Source organism: Opisthocomus hoazin, chromosome W (assembly GCF_030867145.1).
Source record: "Opisthocomus hoazin isolate bOpiHoa1 chromosome W, bOpiHoa1.hap1, whole genome shotgun sequence".
NCBI lineage: Eukaryota > Metazoa > Chordata > Aves > Opisthocomiformes > Opisthocomidae > Opisthocomus > Opisthocomus hoazin.
The window spans coordinates 23,992,418-24,015,997 of record NC_134453.1 but is presented as its reverse complement, the minus strand read 5'-3'; the positions used below and the strand labels follow the sequence as shown (position 1 = coordinate 24,015,997).

Below are 23,580 nucleotides of genomic sequence, written 5' to 3'. Positions count from 1 at the left end.
TGCTGCTGCCTCCACTTGATCTGTGGCTGCCGATGTTGGCTGGGGATGGGTGTTTGGCACAGAAGAGTTTGGTGGAGGGCAGGAGCAGCTCAGCTCTTCATCCACTGTATGTGCTTGTCCACACATTGGAAGCAGATGTGAGCTTCGAGGCGGACGTGGTCCCAGGCATAGGGGCTGTGGTCGTGGGTGCAGAGGAAATCCTGGATGTGCCTGAAGTATTTGTTGATGCTGAGCAGCAGGTTGCGGGGCCCTTGGCCTTTGAAGAGAATGCTGCTGGCTTGCATGCATTGCTCCAGGTGGTAGATGTAATGCTGGAGCTGGTTGAGGAGGTGGTACTGCGCCTGAGTGTCCCAATGGTGGGGGGTGTTGGGTGTGCTGAGGGTGTGGAAGAGGTGCTGTACAATGCGTAGGGCAGCGGCATGGTGGTGGTGTGGGTGGTTGTTGCGGAGGAGGTTGTCGGGGAAGAAGGGCGTGTAGTGGTGGTGGTGGCAGGGCTGTATCGGGCTGGGAGCCATGGCGTGGAGGAGCTGGAGGCTGTCCCAGGCGAAGGCGTCATGTCGGGGCCGCAGATGGTGGCAGGCGAGGGCAGTGGCGAGAGGCGGCAGGAGGAGCAGGAGTGCCAGGGCAGCGTGGCGCAGGCGGGGCTGTGGGGTTGCGGGCGCAGGCATGGTGGGGCTGTGGGTGGTGCTGGGCAGGAGCCTGGTGAGGCATGGTGGTGGTGCGGGTGGGCGCTGTGCTTGGGGTGCTGCCAGGTGGGTGACTATGTGGTGCCGCGGCTTTCCTTTCATCATCATCATCTAGGCAGAATTTCTGTTTCCATTTTCAGTTTTACTTTTCGTTTACTTTCTCCTGAGGACTTTTGTTGTGCTTGTCAAAGTGTGAGCAGGAGGTGACCATAGGGAAGGGGGAGCTGTTTTTTTCCCAGGACTGCTGTTCAGGGTGTGGGAGGATCCTGCCCGGCTCCCCTGCTGTTATGGTTCAGTGGGGGATGAAAGCATGGCAACAGAGGCTTTTGGGGCAGCTGTGCTGAGGATGCATTTTAGGGTTTCTGTTTAATCTCTTTTGTGAGTGGTCTTGCTTGGTTTTTATTTTCAAGTTTCTCTACCTACCAACATCTATTTTTCTTATTTCATGCTCCGATATTATTTGTATATGTGAATTAATGCATGTTTTCCTTTATTTCTTATTGACAAATATTTCTAGTTTGTAATTTTTTTGGGGTTTTTGTTTTGGTTTGTTTTTTTTTCATTTCTCTTATAGCACCTGCAGCTTTACTGGTGGAAGAGTTTTTCCTCTCTCTGCAAATATCTTGCAGAATGTTTTTGGGGTCATCTGTCATCCACCCCACCCCCCAAGTTATTTGTCCTCAATGTGTTGATATTTATAAATAAATGCATAAATGTCACAAAGGATTTTTCAGTAACTATTCATGCAATGATTGTGATTTCTAGATTTTAAGGTTTTTATTGTGTTTTGAATTTGTTGTAGAAATTAGGCAACATTGGGTGTATGGGAGGCAGGAGCTGGTGGGAATATTTGTCTTTGACATGCTGGTCCATTTACATCTAGAAAGTGAAAGTGGGCAGTCTCAAGTGCAAGTCATCACTGCTTCCTGGGAAGCTTCCAGCAGCAGTGAGAGGTACTGGTGGCTACTGATACAGCAGGAATGGGGGTTTCCCCTGAGGTTTGGGGGGGGTTCTTTTTTAATTTAACTCAGTTTCTTAATGTGTATGTTCATGCTGTAAATTCTCACTGTGTTGGATTTTGGGAGTGGTGGTTTGTTTATTTATTTGCTATCTTTTCTGTTAGTCTGTTGCAGGCTGCCTGTGTAGTAGAGATCTTACAAATGTCTTAGCTGGTGTGCATGGTACCTAGCACAAGCTGCTTGGTAGAGCTTAAATCTATTATATCAGATCGCTTATCATTTCTTAGTCCTTTTCTGTCTCACCTTTTGAGTCTATTCCTGATATTTCAGTTTTGACTTTAGGTACCTTCTACTGTGTGCCATTTCCTGTGGTCAGGAAATACCCCTGTCATCTGAAGAGCAGAGTATCTCTTCTGATGTTTTCCTATGGGTGGACATGAAGTGCTGTAGGCGTGGGTAACGGACCGTTGTAACGATGTGACCCCAATATGAGTATGATCGTACAGCTTTATTAGTCAGCAAAACAAGGTTTATATAGCAAAACTATTACAGCATCTGAATGGTTAAAACCCCAACCCATATATAGGCAAAACTACTGCAACTCGTTGTGATTGGTGCAGAGCTGCATCTCGAAGTGAAAACAGTACTGTGGCAGGAAACAGCAACGTGGCAGGAAGGAAGTGACAGTGTGGCAGGAAACGGTGATGTTCCCCCTGCTCCAGTGTCCCGAGCTCGTCGCTCTGCCTTCCCAGCAGGGTTCCGTGTCAGCCGCTCCCAAGGCTCACCTCCGGATCAGAACCTGGGTTGCTCAGCGCACCAAACTATGTCCCCTCTCGTCCAGCCAGGACTCCACAATTCCCCCTTTTTGTTTTTTGAGCAAGCCAGGTATAGTTGATGAGGTTGTTGATGATGATGAGAACTGACATTAATTTTGGTCTTCAGCTTGCTACCGCTCTTTCAGAGGCCCACACAAACTACAATACTAACAGTATAAGAACACAAATGCTAGTTGAAGACATAGAGATGTGAAGTGCATACCACAACCTGCTGGATATAAAGAAAGATTAAATTAACTTGAGAATGATACATACTGATGGTAAATCTGTTACCTAGCATATGGGTGTAGATTGATTTACTTGTATTCAATTTTCTTGCTGGATTTACTTGTATCCAATTTTCTTCCTGTGTGGATGGTGGGACTAAAGTACCGCTTGACCACAACATATCATTATTGTCAATGGGAGGGAATGCATCTCACCACGTCAGGCATCGAAATAGCAGTGTATCAATAATATGAGCTCAGTAAATTTGCACTTGGGTTATAGGTATACTTATCATATATACAAACATCCATAACATTTAGTATTGGCTATCGATATTAATTACCTAGGTTAAGATCAATGTACCTAGAACTATGACTCATTAACTATATAGGCTAAAATTAATGTACATAAAAGCATAAAGCTGCAAACATCACCACATCTATTCCCTGCTGCATCAAATGCTTCCGAAGTTTTGATAAATCAGAGTCCAAATACAACAATCTAAAGTCAAAAACCAGAAATAGTCAATACCTGCAGAACTTACCAAACCAAAAGACACAAAACAGTTACTTAGTCCAGACAAATCCGTTAGATCACAGAAACCAAATAAATCCATCAGAACACAGAAATACAAACACGGTAACATAAAATCACACGTTCATGGTCGCGACCACACACACACAGGCACACCAAGTTTTTAGCATAAATCCAAATATTGCAAAGACAGGACTTACAATAATATTCAACATTTAACAGACAAATTCCCAAGCTTCAGTTTCAGGAAGAGTACTCTCTTTTCAATTCAGGATTAGAAAGGACACTTTCCCTTCTCGTCAGGGATATAGCTCAATGCTGTGAAGCTTTTACTATGACTAACAAATAGGCAACAAAAAACAATACTGGAAGACTGCCTTTGCCTTATTAATGGTTCACGCTCAGAACTTTTTGGTCCAGTGATCAGAGGTTCTCCCCGAGAATCCCTCGGTGCCGGCTGGAGGTCCTGCAATCCCTCGGACCATTGAAGTTCAAGAGCAGCGTCCTACCTGGGTACCCAAAATCTATTACTAGAAAGCAGCAAAATAATTAACTTCCTAAAACTTAATGTTGGAGTTCTAGAAAGCAGGCATTCTTTACTGCAGTACTGAACGCACAGGGAATAGTTCTACTCAAATGTGTGTACCGAAAAGACACTCTTACTAGATATTTATGCCATGTTAACATACATAATCATTACATTTCTGCAAAGTACTTATCATTCTCCATTTCTACCCCCCCCCTTTTTTTTTTTTTTTTTTTTTTTTTATATTAATGTCTTTTGTACATGCATATTGGCACCTCTAGGCAGTTGTCAGGAGCCCTCAGGTGAAGGTTTATACTTTTCCTCACGGTGTCTGCTAGTTGACCTTTGCTCTTGTGCAGATGCAGTTCTAAAATCACGTATACTGTGTCCTCCAAGATTGCTTCGTTATACAAAAGCTGTTGTGGGAGATAATTGCCAAATATGCAAGGAATGTATTAATTGGTGTGGGTGGTGCACCCACTGCAGTCATCAGAGTACTTGCGTTTGCTGTAATTTTTTCAGTGTTCCCTGTGTAATAGGATCATCCAGAGTGGGTCTCTTCTGCTTCCATGTCAGAGGTTGCTCCCTGAGAGTGAGTGTGGTCACCTCTGGCATCGGATTCTGCGTTACGTTCTTTCAGCTCATGATATGGCTTCACATATTTTGCCGGTAACCATCAAGGGCCTGTTGAAAGAAGAACACACGCATACCCTCTTCCCCACGTTATTAGTTCTATAGGACTTGTCCATTGTGATTCCCCAAATTCTTTATACCATACTTTTGGTCGAACCACAAATGGAGGGACCATCCCAAATTGACGGTCAGCTGCTATTATAAATAATTGATCATCAGAACGATTTTAAAAATTAAGTACATTAACTGTTCCTGTGGGGTAACACTGCCCATAGGATTCCCCCTTTTTTGTTTATTTAGCATAGCTTTGAGGGTCCCGTGGACACTTTCGACAGTGGCTTGTGCAGTAGAAGAATGTGGTATACCTGTAACATGTTGTATACTCCAGTCCTGTAGGAAAACAGAAATTGTCCGTGAAACGTTCCTTTTCTCCCGTATGTGCCGTGGCTACCAGAAATCCTGAGAAAGTATCCACGTTAACATGTACACAATGCAGTCGACCAAATGTTGATATATGTGTAACATCACTTTGCCACAACTCATCAGCTCGTAAACCACGAGGGTTCCCTCCTGCACACGATGGTACGGGTGTAATACATTGACAATCAGGGCATGCATGAACATTTTTTGTGGCTTGACCCTGGGGCAAAGCAAATTGTTTATGCAAGGAAGAAGCATTTTGATGAAAGAAGTCATGAGATAATCGGGCTTGCTTGAAACGGTGTGGCAGTACTGCTGCCATTGTCAATTTATCTGCTACAACTTTTTCTTCAGTTATTGGTTTTAGTAGAGTAGTATGTAACTATATATGCATTATAAAATATACACGTACACGATTTTCTAATTTCAATAGCAATTGCATCTGCAATGCGTTGAACAATATTCACAACATGCAGAATCTGCGACAACATTGAGTGGTTCAGTCGAAAACAATTCAAAAAACGTGCAAGGCCGCTGATAGCTTAAAAATTTGTGTGGATCCTTCAACGACTAAAATAGATGATTGCTAATCTGATGAATTTGTTTGTTTCCGAAACACTGTTCATGCTCCTTTAATAGGAACAGAAACACGTTGGTTTTTTGGCTGCAATGAAATTTGAGAGAGGGAATGTAACAGCTTATGTTGTGGAAGGGTATAACGTATGTTATTTAAATAATCAGCTAGAGCGGCTTGCAGTGATAAGGATTCACTGTTTAAAGCCACAAAGTCATCTTTAGCCAGCAGCAGGCAAATAGTATCAACTTGCTGACAGTGATTCCAACCTTGTGCTATTAAGGACACTATGATGTGTACCTTTGAAGTCAATGTTTTCATGGGCGTATGAGACAAAAAGATTCATTCCAGAGTCTTCAACTTCTGCGTGTTAACACACCACTGATCGAAAAGAGGGTAAGGCTGTAAAACAAAACCTTCATAAATGATATACAAATTTGTTGGCAATTCGACATTAATTCTGAAGGTAAAGGCAATTGCAATTCTATCTGAAATCTTTTGTAAAACAGTTTTTGCTTTTGGCATTGATCTTCGGGAAAATAATAAATCTGAGTCCTTTTTGACAAAGTAAATAGAGGGGACAAATCTTCAGCTGTAAAGTCAATATTTTCACTTTTCAGCAGAGTGAATAACATCATCTAGGTAGACTATCTGAACCTTGGAAAGATAATAAAGTCCAGCTGTTTGTTCACAAGGAATTCTACTGCAGTAATTGAATTGTATACATTTTTTGTAACCAAGTCCTTGAATGTTAGAAATGATGGTTCTCGCTGCGCCGCTTCTGGGCTGGCCGGAACAGGCCGGTGCGCTGGGATCGAGGGAAGGGGGGGGGAAAAAAGGGGGGGGGTGGGGGAGGAACCGTGCCGCCGGTTGCCCGGGGGGAGCCATGTGCCCCACCAGGTGTAAGGTTTGCTGACCCGTTCGATGCGGTGACTGCTGGCGCAGCGGCTGTACAGCATCTGAGGGACTGTGCAGTTTTATGTTGGAATTCACCTCGTTTTGATCTCAGGTCGGGTACGCCAATTGCTGTCGAGAGACCCTGTTGTGCACTTTCGGGATGCCGGATTTTTACACCCCACTTCCCGTTTCTCTGGATTCAAAGGATCGTCAGGTTTTGGCAGATTTACTTCCCGCACTTCTCATGTTCGGCAGGAATTTCGTCGTATGTAGGGTTAAATTTCAGCAGACTGCTGCTCTGTCCTTGCTTTTGAGATAAGGACAGAGGTATAGCAGCTGCTTCTGAGATAGTCTCTGTAAGTTTTAGAGCATTTAAAGCTGTATGCACTGATTTCCAAGTAATGATTTCCTCAGGTATTTTAAACTGCAAGACTTTGTTCTTTCAAACTTCACTGTAAAAAAATTCTTTAATGGAGCCTTCGCTCCTTTTCTCAGTGACTGTCCCATTCTCCAGCGAGCCGGGGGGGGGCGGGGAAAACAGACCTGATTCCTGCTCAGGGTCTGTTAGACCCAGCCCCTGCTCACGGCTTTCTTCAGGTGGTAACTTAGTGGCCACTCCTCCGGCCAAACACCTGTACTTACGATTGTCATCCATTAACCTATTCCACAGGACAGGCTGAGGCTTGTGTACCTCAGATAATGGTGGCAACGTTCCACTGTCCATCTAGGATGGCATCTCTTGTAACACCGCTCCAGCGGGTAGGTGTGATCCGTGCCAGAGGCCCAGCTAAACATCTCGGAGAAGAAGCCTCATTTTCCCGGTGGGGGGGTTGGTAACGATTGACATATGCTGGAACTGCGAGCTCTTGTCTTGAAGATGCTGCAAAACTGACTGCAACAGATCGCACGGTTTTTGGGTGTTGGTTTTTTTTTTGTTTTTTTTTTTTTTTTTTTTTGTGAGTAATTTGTTCTGGCCAGCATCAGAGGGCGTCGGGAGTGGAGACGCCTCGCTGGAATGTGGCAGGGGTGGATAGAGAGGAGGGGCCGATGTCGTAAGCCGCGCCCCTTCTCCCTCCCCCTCTGGGGTGGTACTAGCCGCTCCTCCCCTCTTCCGAAAGACAGTCGCAGTTCCGTGCCCGACTCCTCCCCGCTCCCCGGGGGCGGTCGTACTACCGCGTCCGGCTCGCATTTCGAGTTGATGTCTCTGGCAGCAACTTCTGGTGGGCCACCCCCCCTCTGCGCCGAGACCGGAACCGCACTCTGCACTCGCTCGAATCTCGGCAATTGTGTTACAAGTGATCCCAGTCATCCCTCTAACGGCAGGTAGCCCGAAAACCCGTGCTAATGTCCCAGGCTTAGGCGTGTGATCTTTCCCGGGCTCCGGAGCTAGCATCTGAGCTGCAGCACACGCCACCTCTCGTTCAGCTTTCATGGCTTTTAAAGTGTGTAATACTGTTCGCCAGAGCTCGCGGACGGCTTTTATCTCCTTTTCCTCCTTGTCCTCCCCCGTTATTGTCCTTTCCCACATCATCTCTCCTAACTCTTGCCATTCCGAGACGGAAATCAGTACCGGGGTATCCGCAAAGTGACCCCATCGTTGCCCCAGTTTAATCAACTTCATGAGTTGGTTTGCCGTTGTGTCTATTCCTCTCTTAAAGAGAATACCGACTAACAATGTTGCCGCGGCATCCACCTCCATGCCTGCGACCACGGCCTCCACGTTAAAATTTAGCTGCGCCAGGCAGCCCCAGTGTGGCTCGAAAATCCCTGGGAGTCGGCCGTCCGTACCTGCCCTGCGCGTCCGCACCCAGGCAGGACCCTCCCAGCCGTTACTCCCACGCCCCCCTCTCTAGCTGCTCACCGCAGACCGAGGGCCTCCTGCAGGGGAAACCGTCCATCCGCTGCTACCAAATGTAGGCGTGGGTAACGGACCGTTGTAACGATGTGACCCCAATATGAGTATGATCGTACAGCTTTATTAGTCAGCAAAACAAGGTTTATATAGCAAAACTATTACAGCATCTGAATGGTTAAAACCCCAACCCATATATAGGCAAAACTACTGCAACTCGTTGTGATTGGTGCAGAGCTGCATCTCGAAGTGAAAACAGTACTGTGGCAGGAAACAGCAACGTGGCAGGAAGGAAGTGATAGTGTGGCAGGAAACGGTGATGTTCCCCCTGCTCCAGTGTCCCGAGCTCGTCGCTCTGCCTTCCCAGCAGGGTTCCGTGTCAGCCGCTCCCAAGGCTCACCTCCGGATCAGAACCTGGGTTGCTCAGCGCACCAAACTATGTCCCCTCTCGTCCAGCCAGGACTCCACAAAGTGCAAAGATAATTGGTTTTCACTTGTATTTTCTAATGATTTTTGCTTCGAATGTGTGTATGTACAGGTGTGTGGGACAGGGATATGCAGTGCTACTGTGGTTTTCCCCCACCTGAGGGGCAGTGGGAATAATTGCAATCCTTAGACCCTGTTCTCATGTGGATTTGGTTATATTTTGTCTGGTTTACATAGGGGAAAATGCTAGTGTGTCAGTTCTAGTTAATATCCACTGAGTCCTGTTCAGATCTCTTCTCCAAATCTGCTTTTGTGTCATTTTCCTCAGAAGGAGACAGGAGCGCTGCTTTTGAGTAACCTGCAAAGACTTTTAATAGTAATTTGGTTGTGTTTTGTTAAGTGATTCATGCCAGAGTTGATGAGGTGCAATTACCTGGGATGGAAAGGATGATGAAATATGGCACCATTTCAAGTTACAGAAAGCACCTGCAATACTAAATCTTTGCCGGATTATTTCGTGTTCAGTGATGGAGGATTGGGTATAGGAGACAGGGAGGTGATGCACAGAAATGCAGCAAGGTAGAAGGTGCTGTCAGCTCTGAGAAAAGCATCTGAGATGCTGTGAAATTTGCAGAGGTAGGTATGAAGAATGAGGATGCTTTTCCAGTGTTGAAGACTGTATGGAAATGGATGCATTAGCAGTTAAAGCATTAACTCTTGATGGATTTGAGGTGGTGAGGAATAAACCATGAGAATTAGGAGGAAAACAGCTTAATGGAATACCGACCCCACATGTGGAGCTCACCCAGAGAGGGAAGGGCAAACTTTTCTCTTTTTCTCTAAAACTGAAGACAAAATGCTGCTTTGGTTTTGCTGGCATGTCCTGTCATCTTGAAGTATGAGCTTTCTAGGGTGAGGACTGTCTTACATTCCTGTAGAGGACCTTGAAGAATGATCTAAGGCAGTGGTCTCCACCTTTTTTGATCACACACCCTATCAGAAAAAAATTTGTGAGCCCTCCCAGTATATTTTTATTTATACATTATATCCATATACTACTGTGCTAATATGTATGATATAAAACATACACAAAAATAAAAATTAAAAAAGGATGAGAGAAAAGTTAAACACTTTTTGATTTTTAATATTTTATTTATTAATGCTACCAAAAACATTTTCCTCATGCACCCCACTTTGGAAACTAATGATCTGAGGTCTCCTGTAAGATAGTTTAAATAAATATTCCAGTCATCATATGGTAACTTTTTCTCCAATTTTTTTTAATGTTTGTGCTGTTTTCCTAGCTGATGCTTTTACTTTTTAGAAAACTGGACATGGTACGTGGGTGTCATGGTTTAGCCTGGATGAATGCCAGGTGCCCACCAAAGCCGCTTGTCGCGTTAAAAGGGATAAAGGAGTCTGATAAGCGGCAAAAAGAAAGCCCTCCTGTTGAGTCCCGAGGTTCAGAGTAGACCCTCTTGCATTCTAAACTCTCTCTCAGAGAGGAGTCTAGGTGCGGCTGGATCTACTCCTAGTCCCAGACTTGGTCACAGAATCACAGAACCACAGAATGGTAGGGGTTGGAAAGGACCTCCTTCTGTGGGTCATCTAGTCCAACCCCCCTGCCGAAGCAGGGTCACCTACAGCAGGCTGCACAGGACCTTGTCCAGGCAGGTCTTGAATATCTCCAGAGAAGGAGACTCCACAACCTCCCTGGGCAGCCTGTTCCAGGGCTCCGTCACCCTCAGAGGGAAGAAGTTCTTCCTCATGTTCAGACGGAACTTCCTGTGCTTCAGTTTGTGCCCATTGCCCCTTGTCCAGTTGCTGGGCACTACTGAAAAGAGTCTGGCCCCATCCTCCTGACACCCACCCTTCAGATATTTGTAAGTATATATTAGGTCCCCTCGCAGCCTTCTCTTCTTCAGGCTGAACAAGCCCAGCTCCCTCAGCCTTTCCTCATGGGAGAGATGTTCCAGTCCCCCCCTCATCCTCGTAGCCCTCCGCTGGACTCTCTCCAGTAGCTCCTCATCTTTCTTGAAGTGGGGAGCCCAGAACTGGACAGAGTACTCCAGATGAGGCCTCACTAGGGCAGTGTAGAGGGGAAGGAGAACCTCCCTCGACCTACTGGCCACACTGTTCTTAATGCAACCCAGGATCCTATTAGCTTTTTTGGCAGCCAGGGCACACTGCTGGCTCATGGTCAACCTGTCGTCCACCAGCACTCCTAGGTCCCTCGCCACAGAGCTGCACTCCAGCAGGTCTGCCCCAAGCCTGTACTGATGCATGGGGTTGTTCCTCCCCAGGTGCAGGACCCTGCACTTGCCCTTGTTGAACTTCATCAGGTTCCTCTCCGTTCAACTCTCCAGCCTGTCCAGGTCTCGCTGAATGGCAGCACAGCCTTCTGGTGTATCCACCACTCCTCCCAGTTTTCTGTCATCAGCAAACTTGCTGAGGGTACACTCTGTCCCTTCATCCAGGTCGTTGATGAAGAAGTTGAACAAGACTGGGCCCAGTATTGACCCCTGGGGGACACCACTAGTTACCGGCCTCCAACTAGACTCTGGGCCACTGATGACAACCCTCTGAGCTCTGCCATTCAGCCAGTTCTCAATCCACCTCACTGACCACTCATCCAGCCCACATTTCCTGAGCTTCCCTAGGAGGATGATATGGGAGACAGTGTCGAAAGCCTTGCTGAAGTCAATGGTCAACGGTTTATGTTTAAAGGGTTAAGTGTGTAGCCACTTCTCAGATTCAACTTGCCTGTCAGAGCCCTTCCAAGGACTTTCACTGAAACAGTTTCGCAAAGTTGAAACAATAGGTAATTTATTCAAGCGACAGGTATCACAGATTCGGGATTGCCATTGATAAATGCACTGTCTACAAGAGCTGAGCTCAAGGTAATGGTTTAGTGCTTTAGTTAATGTGTTCCCGGGGATACGTCTGACAAAGTCAGAGGCGCGACTCTTACCAAAAAGGTGTCCCTTCTTGGGGGGGAAAGAGAGGTTCAGGCCCATTGACCCGTCCGTCAGGTGAAGTTCTCGCTTGGCTCCTCCTCCCAAAGAGAGTTTTCAAGTGCCATTTTTCATATGTTTGAAAATCTTTTGGCAAGGTGGGACTAAGTCAATTGTTATGTGTGGATTGGCTCTTGGTGCCTGAGTCCGAGCATGTCAATGACAAGTCCAGCAAGGCCATGACCACATTATCCACCCCGTGACCTTAGTCACATCTCGCCGAAAAGAACATCAGGTGAATTTAGGTTCAAATGGGTTGAGGGGCTCATCTTCCTCCCTAATAGGAGAAGGTATTCAAGGAACATATTCCAGGTTATAAACTTGAAGCACTCTGTTTTGGTTTGGCCGGGATAAATGACAGGTGCCCACCAAAACCACTCTATCACTTCTTCCTCCTCAGCTGGACAGGGGAGAGGAAATATGATGAAAGACTGGAGGGTTGAGACAAGGACAGGGAGAGATCACTCACCAATTACTGTCATGGACAAAATGACTGAACTTGGGGCGAAAAGGGAGTTTAATTCATCACCAGTCAAATCAGAGGAGGATAGTGAGAAACAAATCCAGACCTTAAAACACCTCCCCCCCACCCCTCCCTTCTTCCCGGGCTCAACTTCACTCCTGATTTCTCTCCCTCCTCCCCCCGAGTGGCGCAGGGGGATGGGGAATGGGGGTTGTGGTCAGTTCATCACACGTTGTCTCTGCCGCTCCTTCCTCCTCAGGGGGAAGACTCCTCACACACTGCCCCTGCTCCAGCGTGAGGTTCCTCTCCCGGGAGACAGTTCTCCACAAACTTCTCCCATGTGAGTCCTTCCCACAGGCTGCAGCTCTTCACAAACTGCCCCAGCGTGGGTCCCTTCCACGGGATACGGTCCTTCAGGAACAGGCTGCTCCAGCATGGGTCCCCCACGGGGTCACAAGCCCTGACAGCAAACCTGCTCCGGTGTGGGCTCCTCTCTCCATGGGTCCGCAGGTCCTGGCAGGAGCCTGCTCCAGCGTGGGGCTCCCCACAGGGTCACAGCCTACTTCAGGCATCCACCTGCTCTGGCATGGGGTCCCTTCCACAGGCTACAGGTGGATATCTGCTCCACTGTGGACCTCCATGGGCTGCAGAGGGACAGCCTGCCTCACCGTGGTCTTCATCACTGGCTGCAGAGGAATCTCTGTTCTGGTATCTGGAGCACCTCCTCCCCCCTCCTTCTTCACTGACCTTGGTGTCTGCAGAGTTGTTTCTCTCACTTGGTCTCACTCCTCTTTCTCCACGGCTGTCCTAGAGCAGGTTGTTCCCCTTCTTAACTGCGTTATCCCAGAGGCGCTACCACTGTCACTGATGGGCTCGGCCTTGGCCAGGGGTGAGTCTGTCTTGGAGCTGGCTGGCATTGGCTCTATCAGACATGGGGGAAGCTTCTCGCAGCTTCTCACAGAAGCCACCCCAATAGCCCCCCCTGCTACAAAAACCTTGCCACACAAACACACAGCAAAGGGTAAAACCTTTACTCTGCATCCACGTTGCGATTACAGTCCTGGCCTCACCCCAGGTCTTTGGCCCCTGATGGTCTGTTGCTCTTCCAGGCACAGTCTTGCTGAAATCATAGAATCATTAAGGTTGGAAAAGGCCTCTAAGATCATCAAGTCCAACCGTCATCCCAACACCACCATGCCTACTAAACCATATCCCGAAGTGCCACATCTACACATTTTTTGAAAACCTCCGTGGATGGGGACTCCACCACCTCCCTGGGCAACCTGGTCCAATGCCTGACCACTCTTTCGGTAAAGAAATTTTTCCCAATATCCAGTCTAAAACTCCCCTGATGCAACTTGAGGCCATTGCCTCTTGTCCTACTGTTAGTTACTTGGGAGAAGAGACCAACACCTGCCTCGCTACAATCTCCTTTCAGGTAGTGGTAGAGAGCGATAAGGTCTCCCCTCAGCCTCCTCTTCTCCAGACAAAACAGCCCCAGCTCCCTCAGCCGCTCCTCATAAGACTTCTTCTCCAGCTTCGATGCTCTTCTTTGGACACACTCCAGCAACTCAATGTCCTTCTTGTAGTGAGGGGCCCAAAAGAGAACACAGTACTCCAGGTGCGGCCTCACCAGGGCCGAGTACAGGGGCACAATCACCTCCCTCCTCCTGCTGGCCACACCATTCCTGACACAAGCCAGGATGCCATTGGCCTTCTTGGCCACCTGGGCACACTGCTGGCTCATGTTCAGCTGGCTGTCGATCAACACCCCCCAGGTCCTTTTCTGCCGGGCAGCTTTCCAGCCACTCTTCCCCAAGCCTGTAGCGTTGCATGGGGTTGTTGTGACCGAAGTGCAGGACCTGGCACTTGGCCTTGTTGAACCTCATACAGTTGGCCTCAGCCCATCAATCCAGCCTGTCCAGATCCCTCTGCAGAGCCTTCCTACCCTCGAGCAGATCGACACTCCCACCCAATTGGGTGTCATCTGCAAACTTACTGGGGACCACTCAATCCCCTCATCCAGATCATTGATAAAGATGTTAAACAAGACCAGACCCAAAACTGAGCCCTGGGGAACACCACTCATGACCGGCCGCCAACTGGATTTAACTCCATTCACCATCACTCTCTGGGCTCAGCCATCCAGCCAGTTCTTCACCCAGCGAAGAGTACACCCATTCAAACCATGGGCAGCTAGTTTCTCCAGGAGGACGCTGTGGGGAACAGTGTCAGAGGCCTTACTAAAGTCCAGGTAGACAACATCCACAGCCTTTCCTTCATCCACTAGGTGGGTCACCTGGTCATAGGAGGAGATCAGGTTGGTCAAGCAGGACCTGCCTTTCATGAACCCATGCTGGCTGGGCCTGATCCCCTGGTTGTCCTGCACATGCCCGGTGAGCACACTCAAGATGAACCACTCCGTAATCTTGCCCATCACCGAGGTCAGGCTGACAGGCCTGTAGTTCCCCAGATCCTCCTTCTGGCCCTTCCTGTAGATGGGTGTTACATTGGCAAGCCTCCAGTCATCTGGGACCTCCCCTGTTAGCCAGGACTGCTGATAGATGATGGAGAGTGGCTTGGCCAGCTCCTCTGCCAGCTCCCTCAGCACTCTTGGGTGGATCCCATCCAGCCCCATAGACTTGTGAGTGTCCAGGTGGCATAGCAGGTCATTAACTGCTTCCTCCTGGATTATGGGAGGTTTATTCTGCTCTCCATCCCTGTCTTCCAGCACTGGGGGCTGACTATCCTGGGAATAACTGGTCTGACTATTAAAGACTGAGACGAAGAAGGCATTAAGTACCTCAGCCTTTTTTTCCTCATCCTTGGTGGCAATATTGCCCCTCGCATCCAATAAAGGATGGAGATTCTCCTTGGCCCTCTTTTTGTTGTTGATGTATTTGTAAAAACATTTTTTGTTGTCCCTGACAACAGTGGCCAGCCTGAGTTCTAGCTGGGGAATATGACAGATCAGAGCTGAGGGTTGGGAGGGGAAAGCATTTAGTCGTTGCCTTTAACTTACCATTAAGAGATTAAGTGTTTATATATGATATTAAAAATGCTTATAAAATAGGTTTATTTCAAAGTAGAGGATCCAGGTAAATCTTAACTCTGTTGTAAGTTATAAGGTCAGCTTCCTTTAGTTCTTGCTTTTTAAATTTGCTTATGCATATAATACGGGGTTCATAAGAGCTGTCCAGCTCTGTTACGGTTTCAGCTATTAATAAATGATGTTGTGTCATTCTAAGGATTACTACGGAATTACATTCCCTGCTCCTGCAACCTTGACAGGCAGAGATGGGAGCCTTGCTAATAATGTGTACTCAGGTAAGTGCTATTTAAAGACAAGGATGGCGAGATGTGCTGGCCATCCTGCCATTGCTGAAAGAGCACTCTTTTTTCCTTTCTGTAAGCAGTTAAACCCATTGGTCCAAACTAGTCAAACAAAAGCGAGCATCTCCCTCTCAACACTGATGCTGATTTTTTTTTTTTTTTTCCTTTCTTCTCTCCCCTTCATGGTTTGGTCAGTAATTAATACATGACGACTTCTGGGAGTAAGTTGAGAATAAGTGCAAAATTTTTACGAATGTAAATGGCAGTGTCATCTAGTGCATTTCCCAAGCACATACAGGTGCTTGAAAAATATTCCATAGCTTAATCATTCTTCTTGAAATTCAACTGACTTGCTTTTCTTTTTTGGCACTGGAACAGACCCCCCCCCTGCAGCAGCTCCTCATACTTTGTTGCTGCTATTTTAGCACTTGTATGTTCACAGCAGGAGCTGCGTCTAGTAGGCTCTTCCTTCACCATGCCAAATCGAATGGACTTCATTCCCAAAAGCATATGTTCTAAGAAGCCCTTCCTCATTCCTGCTCTTGCTCTTCAGTTGTCAGCATGCACAGATGACATTAATGCCATCCAGGATTTTCAGCCAGTGGTTTTCTTTCACTGCCATCTGATTACAGCTTAAAACTGCAGCCATAGGTGTTATAATTCCTATAATGCCAGTATTAAGTGTTGTCATACTTTTTGGTAACCAACATAAAGGAATATTAGTTGGGAACAAGATAGATGTGATTGATATATGTCACCTCCCTAAAAACACATGAACGTGCTACTCTGTAGGCTGCCAGAAAATGCAAGTGTTTGGGAGCTTTCTGCTGCGTAATCACTTCTCTCGGGAGGCTGCTTTTCGGTTAATAACCGAATTTCCTTCCTACTTCTTCAATAATGTGGCCCGCAATGCAAGCCTTGCTTTCCTGGCCTTCAGCTACTGTCTCCAGAACTTTGGTGGTGTGAGGAACCGGACATCTAACTAGTCATGCTTGACAAATAAATAGACATTGACAAAAATATGCCCGTCACTGCCTGTAAATCTGAACTTGCTTTCAGCCCATGAAGCTTAGCTAATCAGTTTAACCTCCAGGAGAGTCACACTTTAACCCGACAACCATTTGCTCTTTGGCTATTTACCATACTTCTGCTTTTAGCATGTTTTATTGCAATGATCTGATAGTAATGAATCTGCTCAGACCATGTGAGATAGATAGGTAAGTATTGATGTCTCCATTTTATCAATGGATTAGCCATGGCATGGAGTTCTGTGCCATAAACAGGCAATGTCCCTGGGGCTGTCAGGAACAGAGACTGGGAGAGTTCTTCCCATGAACAACTGCAGCCTTTTAAGTGTAGGATGTGCTCTCTTCTGTAATTGTCTACTTGTATTCAGAAGATTTGAGTCCTTTGAAGCACTTTTGAAGTGGCTTTGATAGCTTTTCTGATCAGTTCTTTCTTTCGCAGGTGATGTAACAAAATTTGGCCGTGGGGATTCTGCTTCCCCTGCTCCTGCTACCACGCTTGCCCAGCCACAGCAGCACCAGCCACAGACTCACCATACAACTCAGCAGCCCTTCCTCAACCCGACCCTGCCCCCGGGATACAGCTACACTGGGCTACCTTATTATGCTGGTGTGCCTGGCGTACCCAGTGCATTCCAGTATGGGCCAACCATGTTTGTAAGTGTGACAGCCTAAACTGTAACCCTCTCTTCGTGCCTCTCTGGTTTTGCTCTCTCCAGCCCAAACCTTCTACATCTTGGAATCACAGGATGTTTTGGGGTTGGAAGGGACCTTTAAAGATCTAGTCCAACCCCCCCGTCATGGGCAAGGACGTCTTTCACTAGATCAGGCTGCTCAAAGCCCCATCCAACCTGACCTTGAACACTTCCAATGATGGGGCACCCACAATTTCTCTGAGCAATCTGTTCCAGTGTTTCACCACCCTCATCATGAAAAATTTCTTCCTTATATCTAATCTAAATCTACCCTCTTTCAGTTTAAAGCTGTTACCCCTTGTCCTATCACTACGTGCCCTTGTAAAAAGTCCCTCTCTTGTAGGCCCCCTTCAGGTACTGGAAGGCGGCAATAAGGTCTCCCTGGAGCCTTCTCTTCTTCAGGCTGAACAACCCCAACTCTCTCAGCCTTTCCTCATCGGAGAGGTGCTCCAGCCCTTGGATCATCTCTGGACAGGTCCACGTCTATCCTGTGCTGGGGGCCCCAGAACTGGATATGGTACCCCAGGTGGGGTCTTAAGACAGCGGAGTAGGGTCATCTTCCCCAGTCTGCAAGGGATCTCAAAAGAACATGCAAGCATGAGAAAATGGCTGCAGCCTTCCCCCCAAAACCAGGAAACTTAAAAGGCCAGAACTCATGGACTCCTGCGCAGGTTACTGTAAATAGCAGACAGCTATAGCTCATGGACTCAGTGTTCCTGAAAGCCCGTAGCAGCCTCTGGAGAGTCAAAGGCAGACCCAAAGCTGATCCAGGGAGCCGAGAGTGCCTAGGAAATCCTTTTGAGGATGGAGGAGACCGTATTAAGTCAGAGAGCAGGGCTGGTAGTCTCATAAGGAAGAATGTTATTTGGGAAGAGATGATGCTCCAGGCAGAAGGATAGATAGTCTATTTTAGGGCCCTGTAGGACTGTGTTTTATGAAACAGCCTCAGACAGGAGTTGGTGTTTTATTTGATTCTGGACGGGAGAGCATTGTGGTTGCTCCTTCTTGGGTTTGTGGGTGAGAATTTGCTGTTTACAGTCAGTGTATGAAAGAAATACACAGCCTGGTCTGAGACAGGGTTGCACTCCAGTCAGAGGGGTAGCTCTAGCAGAAAACTTGGGGTTTGCACAAAGCCACTACAGCAAGTTACTGCTGGAAGCATGAGTGCCATGTCCTACACCATCCCGGTGCTCCCAAATCCAGATTAGATTTCCCACGAGAGGTGGAGGTGCCATCCCCACTAGATGGCAGAGGGAGCTTGCGTTTTGCCTGCTGTTCCCCGGTTAACAGCGCCTTTTGTTCCCTTCCTTTGTCCAGGTACCTCCAGCATCTGCCAAACAGCACGGAGTCAACCTGAACACCGCATCGACTCCTTTCCAGCAAGTGAGTGGCTATGGGCAGCACGGCTATGGAGCAGGTATGCTTACCACTGTGCTTTTCATGTGAGCATCTGCAGAGCTGCTCGCTCACTGTAACACCTTGTCTTGTACACACTGGCAGGCTATGATGACTTAACGCAGGGAACGGCAGCTGGAGATTACAGCAAAGGAGGCTACAGTGGGTCATCTCAAGCACAAAACAAATCTGCTGGCACTGGACCTGGGAAAGGTAACACATGAGACTTGAGGTTGCTCAAGTGGGATTTAGTAGGGCAAACTCCCAGTGCTGTGCAGTCAACACAGCAGCCAGCTCTAAATAGGGTCCCGATACAAGCTGTTTCTCCATCTCCCATATACAAAATGCTTATTTAATGGCCCAAGTGTTCCTTCTAAACCTCATGACTGAACTTTGCATAAGGATTTATGTGGCTGATGCACAGCTTTGTCCACAATTATACATGGGAGAAATGGTGAGCTGTTTCTTCTGCCAAAGTTTTCTTTGCTGAAGAATATAGTGGTCCTGCAGCAGTGCTGTTTTTGAAGCCTAAGCAGTTGGATGCTGCTGCTGCTGAAATAGTCCTCTGCCAAATGAAGACTAGATTTTGAGTTTCTTGCTAGGCACCCGAGATAGCTGTATGTTACGAGCAAGCAGGGCAGTTCACAAATCTCTGGGCTATTGTTTCAGCTGCTGTCCGTACACCCTGTAACTCATCGCATTGCTTCATGCTTGGAAATGTTTCCTTTGTGACTGTAAAAGCTGAAGAATTTATACAGCTTATATGAAAGCTTTATTCTGCACATGCTGGTTAAACCTGAGAAATGTATACTGAATTGCTTAGCACTAACTAGTTCATCCTTGTGCTTAAGCAAATACCAAGTATTTGCTGTGCATTTGAAACACCAACTGGACTGTCTTCAGCCAAGAGCTGATCACACTCTCTTCTGTGGAGGAGCAATCAAAAAATGAGCAATGTCCTAGGAAGGGTACAACCTTAGAGCAGTGCACACCCTCCAAGTCCAGTCCTCTGATTCACTGGCCAAAGGAACCGCTGGTTTTATTCTGATCCAAGTGAAACGATTAGAGCCAGTCCTTATAAGACTGTGAATAAGTGGCTGGTTTGAGAGTCACCTTGCTGGTAAGTGAGTGTTTCTGAGCCTGTTGTGGCACCAGCCGGTCCAGGTAGAAATCAGCCTGAATCAGTGATAATTAATTCTCTCAGGGCAGAGGAGCATTGCAAACCTCACCCTTCTGCAGGATGTAAAAGGACAAGGGCTCAAATGTGTAGCAGATGCTGAGTCTCATCGCTCAGCTCACTACTGGAAAGCTCTTGAATGCTGCAATAGAGCCAAATGCATCACTAATCCTAGGGGAAAGCTGACTTTTTGTGAGCTTAAATGAGTGTTTGGTGCAGCCAGCTGCTGCCTGGTGAAGTGCATTTGAATTCAAGTGGTAACTGCTGGGTTGTGGATATGGGTGATTTATCCCAGTGGGCTGGTTTCCCGCTTTGCAGTGGGAGCAAGGAACCAAGCCCTTTCCTTCTGTTCCCATGTGAGGTGCTGTAGGTTTGACAGCATGGAGAACCCTGCCGGGCTGGCTGGCAGCAGGGTGCAGTGGCTGCAGACAAAGGTGCATCCACCAAGGCTGCCGGAGGTGCTGGGAGCAAAGCATGGGGCCCATGCTGGGTGGTGGTTGATGTTCTCATTGTCGGTGGCTTTTTTTTGTTTTCCAGGTGTTTCTGTTACCTCAAGTAACACAGGTGTGCCTGATATCAGTGGCTCAGTCTATAACAAGGCTCAGGTGAGCAATGCTGGACCCTCCTCCCCTGTGGCCTGAGGCCAGGCCAATGGCTCCCCCTGTGGAGTGCTGGTGGCTAGGGCCATTCCCAGGCCAGTCGGTCTCTGGGTCAGCAGGCTGCGGCATTTCTTATGCTGGCTCTGTTTTCTGTTGGAGAGAAGTCTTGCCCTCTGTCCCACCACTTCTGCCACGTCAACTCCTGGCAGCAGCTGCTGGCATAGGCACAATGCTCTATGCTGCTGCACGCTGCCCCACGTCTGCTGTGTCCTGGGTACAAATGAAGTGTGATGGCACTAATGTTTTTAGTCAAAATAGCCCCCAAAGCAGGTGAAGGACTGATTTCAGGCAGCTGCTGCCATCCCATGTCCCACGGAGTAAGAAGAGGTTGGGGGGGAAAAAGGAGCACAGTAGCTGTGGAAATCAAAATGTTAGGAGTATTAGTGCATAAGTATGGATGAGAACAGGAGCTGAAACTCATCTGCTGAAGTGCTTGCAGGTGTGACTTTGTGCATGGGGTTAGTGAAAGGTTCAGGTGATGTGTGTTTAGGTCACTCTTGTTCTCGTCTGGTCACCATGGTGCTGCTCACACCAGTCTCTGACGCTGTCCCCCTTGCTTCCTGTGCAGACGTTTGACAAGCAGGGATTCCATGCTGGCACACCGCCTCCTTTCAGCCTGCCCTCTGCGCTTGGGTCGACTGGGCCTCTGAACCCTGGTGCTGCCCCAGGTTATGCTCCAGCCCCATTTCTCCATATCCTGCCTGCGCATCAGCAGCCTCATTCCCAGATGCTGCATCACCATCTTCAGCAAGATGGGCAGGTGAGTCAGCCCCTTCCACATGTACAGCGTGCCTGAGGGCAGATTGCTCCTACCCACATCCCAGCAGGGTCTTGAGGGTTTTTGTTTCCTTCTGGTTTTTGCTTTGCTCATTGGGAAAGGGCCTTGACAGTGATTGCAGACAGACTCGATGCTGTTGACTAGATTGGGGAGGGAAACTCATGAAGTTCAACAAAGGGAAGTGCAAAGTCCTGCACCTGGGGAGGAACAACCCCATGCACCAGCATATGCTGCGAGCCAAAGCAACTTGGCAGAAAAGGCCCTGGGCATCCTGGTGGACACCAAGTTGACCATGAGCCAGCAATGTGCCCTTGCTGCAAAGAAGGCTAATGGTATCCTGGGTTGTGTTAGGCAAAGTACAGCCATCAGGTCAAGGGAGGTGATCCTTCCCCTCTGCTTAGCACTGGTGAGGCCACGCCTGGAATCCTGTGTCCAGTTCTGGGCTCCCCAGTACAAGAGAGACATGGATGTATTGAAGAGTCCAACAAAGGGCCACAAGGATGATGAAGGGACTGGATGATCTCTCCTATGAGGAAAGGCTGAGAGAGCTGGGACTGTTTAGCCTGGAGAAGAGAAGCCTCAGGGGGGAACTTATCAATGTATATAAATACCTGAAGGGAGAGTGTAAAGGGGATGGAGCCAGGCTCTTGTCAGCGGTGCCCAGTGACAGGACCAGAGGCAATGGACACAACCTGAAACACGACCTCTGAACATCAGGAAACACTTTTTTACTGTGAGGGTGACTGAGCACTGGAACAGGTTGCCCAGGGAGGCTGTGGAGTCTCCATCCTTGGAACTGTCTGGACGTGGTCCTGGGCAACCAGCTCTAGGTGGCCCTGCTTGAGCAGAGGGATTGGACAAGATACCTCGTGAGGTCCCTTCCAGCCTGTGGTTCTGTGAAGAGGCCATTCTGATGTGGGGTGGGCAGAGGTGGGCTCTGAGGTGTGAAGCCAAGGCAGGCACTGCTGTCCCTTGGCTGCAGCAGGAGAGCAGGATGTGAGCACTTGTACTGTAACTCTGAGGGAAAAATAAAGCATCCCCTTACAGGTTGCATGTCGGCTCCAATTTCTGATTTGGTTTTACCAGCCCATGCATTTCCTTTCCTCACTATAAATGTTCCCTGAAAAACCAGTGTGTTCTGCCTTAAGAGTTCAGAAATAGGAAATGACTTCTCTCTCCGAATGTGTGACATCCTTGGCTTGTGCACTGCCTCCGTTCACCTTGAGAGCTCCTTTGCTGTCCCCAGTCCTGCTCCTCTCCTTCCTTGTGCTTGAACCTGTCTTGGGTGGGGGGCAGTAGGATGGTGCATCCCCATGCTCCTGCTTGGTGTCTCTGTGGCTGTTTGTCCTGGATCGTGAGACACAGAGATGTTGCAGAGCAGAAACAGATCTGTTCAAGGGGGAGCATCGCTGTGTTGGCAGGTGTCAGGGCTGTCCCTGGGGGTGGCAGCTCTTCTGCTGATGTACAGACAGGCTTGTCTTCTTGGGAGTGCTGGTGCTACGGCAGCTGATGCCCATGTCTACTTCCTTTCCGATTTCTAGGGTGGATCTAGCCAACGCAACCAACCCAGTGCCATGCAGCAAAAGTCTCAGGCTACCAAAACCACCTATGGCACTTCTCCATACTGGACAAACTAAATCTGAAACTGGGGGAGGGGGGAAGAGAGAATGAAAGGAGAAGAAAAAAACAAAAGAAAAGAGCAAGAAAAAAAGCCGAAGCCCATTCCTGGAATTATTAGAAGTAACTGCTCAGCCAGATGTCTGTGCGGGGAGAACTGCAGCCAGCCAGCCATCCTCTGTGTGACTCGCCCGCTTCCTCTTTGAGTTGCTGTTGTATGTAATATATTTATGTATGTATTTGTAAATGTAATAGAGCCTAAATGTGGTTTTCTGCATCTTGCAGCCTGTTTTATTTTCTTTGTAGGAAAACTAATTCTTCATTTCCCATCTGCACCAGGGCATCCTTCCTTGTTTTTATTTAAGCTTTATAACTGTCAAACTGCACCATTTTTTTGGAGCTGGAGCCCATTTATTTAATGCAGTTCTAAATTTGGGCAAATAAAGAGGCCTAATTCCCTCCAAAAAAGAATCCAGATGTGTCCTGTTGGTTTAATTGCTGCCCTTAGCCCCCACTATAGCTGTTGCTTTAAAGGGGGGGGGAGAAAAAAAATGTTTTGTGGGCCTTTCCCTTTCTTTTGTCTCCTCTCTCCCTCCTGCTGTGGAGGATGAACTCTTGTGGGCAGTTTGGTTACTGTGGCCCTGAGCTGCAGCCTCACCTTTTTATTTTTCAATTTTTGAATAATAAAAAAAAAGAAAGGCTTTTCTTTTTTTTTTTGGGGGGGGGGTGGTGGTGGTGGATTTTTGGGGGGATTTTTTTTGTTTGTTTTTCTAGCAAGAGACTTTGGATGGCTCAGTGTGTCCTGGAACCTCCTTTGCATCATTAGAGGCAAAAACTGTGTAGTGGTTTCTTAAATAAAAGTATAAGCTGTGTC

The 23,580-nt window shown here is 47.7% G+C and overlaps 2 protein-coding genes across 5 annotated transcripts in view; one reads left to right on the top strand and one right to left on the bottom strand.

Annotated features, from left to right (window-relative positions):
* The window catches only part of LOC104337953 (ubiquitin-associated protein 2), a 122,155-nt gene extending 99,332 nt beyond the window's left edge, over nt 1–22,823 (top strand). For all 4 annotated transcript variants that reach the window (XM_075446363.1, XM_075446362.1, XM_075446361.1 and 1 more), the window contains exons 22-28: nt 15,276–15,354; nt 16,828–17,042; nt 18,398–18,497; nt 18,581–18,688; nt 20,190–20,257; nt 20,880–21,071; nt 22,631–22,823. In XM_075446363.1, coding sequence (XP_075302478.1) covers nt 15,276–15,354; nt 16,828–17,042; nt 18,398–18,497; nt 18,581–18,688; nt 20,190–20,257; nt 20,880–21,071; nt 22,631–22,726 — 858 coding nt within the window. In that variant the 3' untranslated portion in view covers nt 22,727–22,823. The remainder of the gene's footprint in view (nt 1–15,275; nt 15,355–16,827; nt 17,043–18,397; nt 18,498–18,580; nt 18,689–20,189; nt 20,258–20,879; nt 21,072–22,630) is intronic.
* Nucleotides 90–668, bottom strand: LOC142365618 (interferon-like). The gene has a single exon (XM_075446574.1). It carries the CDS (start codon nt 666–668, stop codon nt 90–92), a length of 579 nt encoding a protein of 192 aa, XP_075302689.1.
* Nucleotides 22,824–23,580: the final 757 nt, after the last annotated feature.

Excerpts from the sequence above, each read along its gene's own strand:
- LOC142365618 (XM_075446574.1), bottom strand. The coding sequence starts at position 668 with ATGCCTGCGCCCGCAACCCCACAGCCCCGCCTGCGCCACGCTGCCCTG.